Source organism: Fulmarus glacialis, unplaced genomic scaffold, assembly GCF_000690835.1.
Source record: "Fulmarus glacialis isolate BGI_N327 unplaced genomic scaffold, ASM69083v1 scaffold32359, whole genome shotgun sequence".
Lineage (NCBI taxonomy): Eukaryota > Metazoa > Chordata > Aves > Procellariiformes > Procellariidae > Fulmarus > Fulmarus glacialis.
Window position 1 is genome coordinate 1,807 of NW_009235751.1, and position 5,119 is coordinate 6,925.

At 52.4% G+C, this 5,119-nt stretch overlaps 1 protein-coding gene across 1 annotated transcript; it reads right to left on the minus strand.

Moving 5' to 3' along the window:
- Positions 1 to 478: 478 nt before the first annotated feature.
- On the minus strand, positions 479 to 2,228 carry MAFG (v-maf avian musculoaponeurotic fibrosarcoma oncogene homolog G). The gene is made up of 2 exons (XM_009586140.1): positions 2,167 to 2,228; positions 479 to 2,077 (listed from the first exon to the last, which is right to left on the minus strand). The coding sequence occupies exons 1-2, from the start codon at positions 2,200 to 2,202 to the stop codon at positions 1,625 to 1,627; spliced, it is 489 nt and encodes a 162-aa protein (XP_009584435.1). The 5' UTR covers positions 2,203 to 2,228; the 3' UTR covers positions 479 to 1,624.
- Positions 2,229 to 5,119: the final 2,891 nt, after the last annotated feature.

Genomic DNA, 5,119 nt, shown 5'->3' on the forward strand with positions numbered 1-5,119 from the left:
TTGGTCTCCTCCTAAACTTGGACAATTCTGCCTTGTGTTACTTCTCTACCACCTTTACTGCAGGAAGGAAAGCGCAACGTTTTCCCCATTCAGGTAACTGAGCTACCCGGCGTTGGCTGCTCAGCAAGGGGCCCAAGCTGCCCGTGCTCCTGCGGCACGCCTCTGCAGAGAAGCATTTCACTACTTGGTTGCACCAGCCATTCGGTTTTGCCTTCAAGAACAGAAGCACCTTTGCCTGTGTGCTTGTTCTGGAGAATTCGGAGAGATTCCAACTCAATCTCTCGGTCGAGTTTAGGGAAAATGACGGCAGCATGAAACGACAGCACATGGCAAAGGCAGCCACTGGCACCACCACACCACAGCGCCACGCGAGAGCTCAGAGAGCACAGAGAGCGCAACACAAGGGGACACAACGGAAGCCAGCAAGGTCGAGAATAAGTCACTTTTGGTACAATTGCAAAAAGATATCAAACAGGACTTGCCTCTTTTTTTGTCTTTTTCTAAGTTTTATAAATAAAGTCTGATAACTCTTTATAAAAACTAACCTCAGAGCCACAAACAGTTTGCGGGAGGTTCATGAGAAACTTTAAAATTATTTATTTATTAACTTTTAACTAGCAAAGTCTCCGAGAATATTTCCCCATTTATACGGTCAAATATTCTCACGCTCTCAGATAAAAAAGCTGACTATAAATACGCTCTCTCTTCTGTCTGATTTTAATTTTAAACTTAGATAATTTAATAACTCTTAAAATGATGTTTCTCTCTTTAAATAAAGGGCTATTTAACCACATAAACTGGTTGTGTAAACCATCACACTAGAGACACTTGATACCCTCAAAACACGGGAACAACTAGTGATTTTGGTCTTGTTCAGTGCAACACATTAGGCACAAAACCGGCCTGCAGTCAACACGGTACCTTCCCTCCCTCCCCTGGGGTGCTGGGCCCCTGCAAGGGCCCTGTCCCAGCTCCTTCGCCATCACTGGGGCAGAGGTAGCAGGGCACGACAGCATCTTCCTTTCCACCACTGCTAGTTTACACGGCTAACGCAACAGACGTCTGAAGGAAACCCACTGTTAGGGCACAGAGGCACACCTAGAAAGGAATAAAAACCTATTACACAGAACACCCCAACTGCAACTACAGGTACCAAATGAGACAAAAGCAGCAGGTTCAGGTGCCTGGCAGTCAGGCACCGAGATGCACCACCTGGAAGAGTAATGAAGTAAAGCCTTTGGAAGTGACCGAAAATTGGGGTTCCCGGCCCCCAGGAAGAAAGCCTCCCTCCGGACCTTCCCCAAGCCCTTCATCGCCCTGCCGTCGGCCACGCTGCACAGACTTTCTTTGGCTGGAAAACCAAGATCTCGCAGTCTGTCCCAAGGGCGCCCGAGGGCTACAGACCGCTGGGTGGGAGGCTCTGTCTGCAAAGGACAAGGGACGCATCACCACTGCTCATACCAATCTGGACACAACAAAATAAAACTGGAGTGATCAGCAGGCCAGTCCTGGGCCAAGTAGAAGGAACCCGGACCCATGTGGGGAGGGTTTGTGCTTTGGGGATTCCAGGCTGGTTTTGTGCCTAATTGCCCTGCACAGACAAGCTCAGGCAACACTCGCTTCACTAAGACCGGGCGTCCGTTTTGGATTTCACTATTGTGATGACACTAGTAGTAGCAACCTTGCCAGGGACAAGGGGCCCCATACTGGAGGTGAGAGGCCCCCGCGCAGGAGTCACGGGGCTCCGGGCCACGGTTCTGGCGAAGTTCTGGAGAGCCTCGTATTTGGAGCGGAGAGCATCGAGTTCCATTTTCATGCTGGCGTTCTCGGAGGCCAGCTTCTCCACTTCTTGCTGCAGCTCTGCCTTCTGCTTCTCCAGTTCCTCCTTCTGGGTAACACGCTTGACTCTGCAGCTGGCTGCGTAGCCCCGGTTCTTCAGCGTGCGCCGACGCTGCTTCAGCTGGATGATCTCCTCTTTTGACAGGCCCCGTAGATGCTGGTTCAGCTCCCGCACAGACATGGTCACCAGCTCCTCATCTGTCAAGCTGGTCCCATTCTCACCTGGCTCCCGCTTCACCTGGAAGAGAAGGCGGCAGACACTCGTGAAACCTAGAGTGGATGCCTGCACCCACCACCTGCACCCCTTTCCTTCACCTGCCTCTTTACCTTCAAGGCCTTGTTTCCTTTGTTGGGGGTCGTCATAACACGACAGCCTTGTTAATCAGGTTCTGGAAGGGAAGGAAGGTCAGGTTAGCCCCCCAGGATGCAGCAGAGCCTGCGACATTCCTCTGCCAGGGTCCAGCAGCAACGCCCCGTGCTGCTGCACATCCCACTCCCCTCCCCGGGCAACATTTGACAAGCACCCGACCGAGCTGGACTCACAAGCGGCAAATTCTGTCCCTGAGCAGAAACTGCTGCCCTTCCACACCCCTACTCCCACGGAGGCCTTGTGGCAATGCTGGTTTTTTTGCTTGGGGTGGGGGAAATTAAAAAACTAGGAGGAGTCAGAATACACGGAAGCCACATTTTTAAAAATAGCCTGGCAGGCAGCAGGCTGGGTCCAGAGCACGGCTGCTCCAGGCCAGTCATGCTGACTCAGCACGCTGGCACTCTGCGCCTCTTGCTCCCTGCCTCATCCCTGTAACTCCCAAGCAGAGCGAGGCAGCTAGTCGTTCCGACGCGCCCTTCCAACAGGTGCCCAAGCACAGCCCAGAAACTGCCCAGGACAAGAGTCCCACCAGATTCTACGTGCCCCCAAGGATCCAAACCAGTACGGTTCAAGAACACGTGACCCTGGGCAAGGAGCGCAGGGGAAGCCTTTGCCTCCGCAACACGCCTCGCTGGGCATCCTGCAGGACGGGAGAACGCCACTGCTGCGCTCACACCTCTCCAAACTTTTTCTGCTTCCCAGGAAAGCCAGCACATTCAGGTTCAAGTCAAAGTTCTGCACCCAACCTTTCCCAAAGAATAGAAGGACAACCTGATACTGCAACACAAGGAAGCATTTGGGCACACTGGAATGCTATCACAAATTCAGGCCAATGCCTCAGCAGCTTTCATCCCCCCCAGGCACGCAAAGCTGACCCCAGCTGTAGGTCTCTCCTGTGAGAAAGTCCCTATCGGTCCCTGGCAATGCCAGGGCCCAGAACCACCTTCTCCCTCCCTTATCTTCAGAGTCAAGGTATGCTCATAAGAAAACAAAGATTAAGGGCAGCCAAAACCAGAGGAGAGCCGACTCCTTCACTGCCACGGAACGTCAGAACTGGTAAGAGCAATTCCCAGGCCTGCTTTTACAGACAATCATATCCAAGCTCCTGTTTCTGTTTCTACATACCTCCCCCCCTCAGGCTTTAGTTCAGAGTGCCACTACACTGCCCAATGAATTAATCCACTCAGATACTGCTCGACAGAAATAGTTGCACCTCGAACAGCCAAGAACTGCACACCTCCTTAAGCGAGGCAAGTGTTCCTGTGCAAGCACAGTCTACAAACACCTCTGCCCCTTCCGTCTCTTTGATGTCAAACAGTCAACAAATTTTGTTTGCTACTGCTTTGCTAAATGTAAGAGGCACTGATGTACAGTTACAGCCAAGAACCAGATGCACAAGTCAGCAAATATGAATTTATGCTCTTTTAGCAGCTGTGGTGCAGGCTCCCCGCAATGCATCTACCACCTATTAGAGGTGAAAGGGGTCAACATTCCCCAGGACACCAGCAGAGACGTTCCCAAAGCCTCCAGCCTGCCAGGAGGCAGGCTATTTATACCCAGAGAACAATGCTCCTTCCAATGAGATGTCCGCTACAACCTGCCAGTGCTGGTGTAGAAAGGGTCACTTTGCCGTTCAAGAAAGGTAGCTGCAATGAAGCAGGCAAACACAGGACAGACAGCACACAGGCAACTGCTTCATAAAATCAGTTCTTCACTCTTTCGCATACTGTTGTATTTCTTTCCTCTGCTCCTACTTGGCAAACAACAGGGCTGCTGGGAAAAGGGGAGAAGGAAGGGAATAGCTGGGAGACCCCTGCAGCACCTCTCTGCACCATCCTCTGCTGAGCACAGGGAGCTAAGGCCAGGTACGGTCAGTGGGACCACAGAGATTTGTTTGCCTTGTGGCGCTGAAGAATTTCCAGCTGCCTGGCAAGCACTCAAGCTTCCTTCATTACAGCAGAGCTGAACAAAACAAACAAGGCAACAAACCTGCTGCATCAGGCAGGATACTGGGAAGAGAGCTCCTTGGGGCAGACTGGGGAATCAGCAGGGGTGCTCACACAGTCTGGACCCTGCAAAGTCCCCCTTCCCAAGAAGATCAAAATGAGACGCAGCAACACACAAGTCAGTCAGCGGAATGGGAAGAACAACGCGGAGACTAGTTTTTGGCTATTTTTTGGGTCCCGTTTGAAGGATCAGAGACAGGGCTATTTAGCAGCTCGCAGAGAGGACACCCAGAGAACTGGCACCAAGACAGAGACCAAACTTGGCCTAACTCTCCAGACTGCTGATTGCTTAGCTTTTGATAGCTTCCTGAAGAAAGATCACACTGAAAAGTGCCAAACGCAATGACTGCAATGAAGAAAATGCAGCCTCAACACATTTCCCCAGAGCTCAAAAGGCCTGAACTCAGCACAAGAGCAGCCAATTCTCTCCTCAGCTCAAAGGCAGCACAAGGGAGCTGACAGCACCACGCATGATTCAACGCAGGCCCCATTCTCCACATTCCTGATCGCAGAACCGTGCCACGAGCCCCGTGTAAACATGGTGACGTCACCCATTCCAGTGCAGGCTGGCCCGGAGACGGCGCCGGGAGGGAGGGAGGGAAGGAAGGAGACCTGTCTGTAGGGACAGGGAGGCAGAGGAAGGGGCTGTGCTCCGCAACGAGCTCCGCAGCACCGGAGGGGCAGAGGAGTGTGGTTTGCTGGCAGCCATCGGGCATGCTGCACAAGAACCCTCTCTCCCGGTATGGATTTCATACTCTGCCTATTTGGTTTCTTGCAAATTAGCTCACACAGCCCTCCCAGGCCAGGAATCCAATCAAATCGGATGACTCCCCCAATTACATATGAAGTCAGGACAGTGCCTTTCCCGTGCCCCCCCCTCCCCTTGGGATTCCCTGGTGAGCTT

What these genes read in the sequence shown, in the direction of transcription:
- MAFG (XM_009586140.1), bottom strand. Translation starts at nt 2,202, where the DNA reads ATGACGACCCCCAACAAAGGAAACAAGGCCTTGAAG. An exon ending in AAGGAAACAAGGCCTTGAAG is followed by an intron (nt 2,078 to 2,166) that starts GTAAAGAGGCAG and finishes CTTCTCTTCCAG; the next exon opens with GTGAAGCGGGAGCCAGGTGA.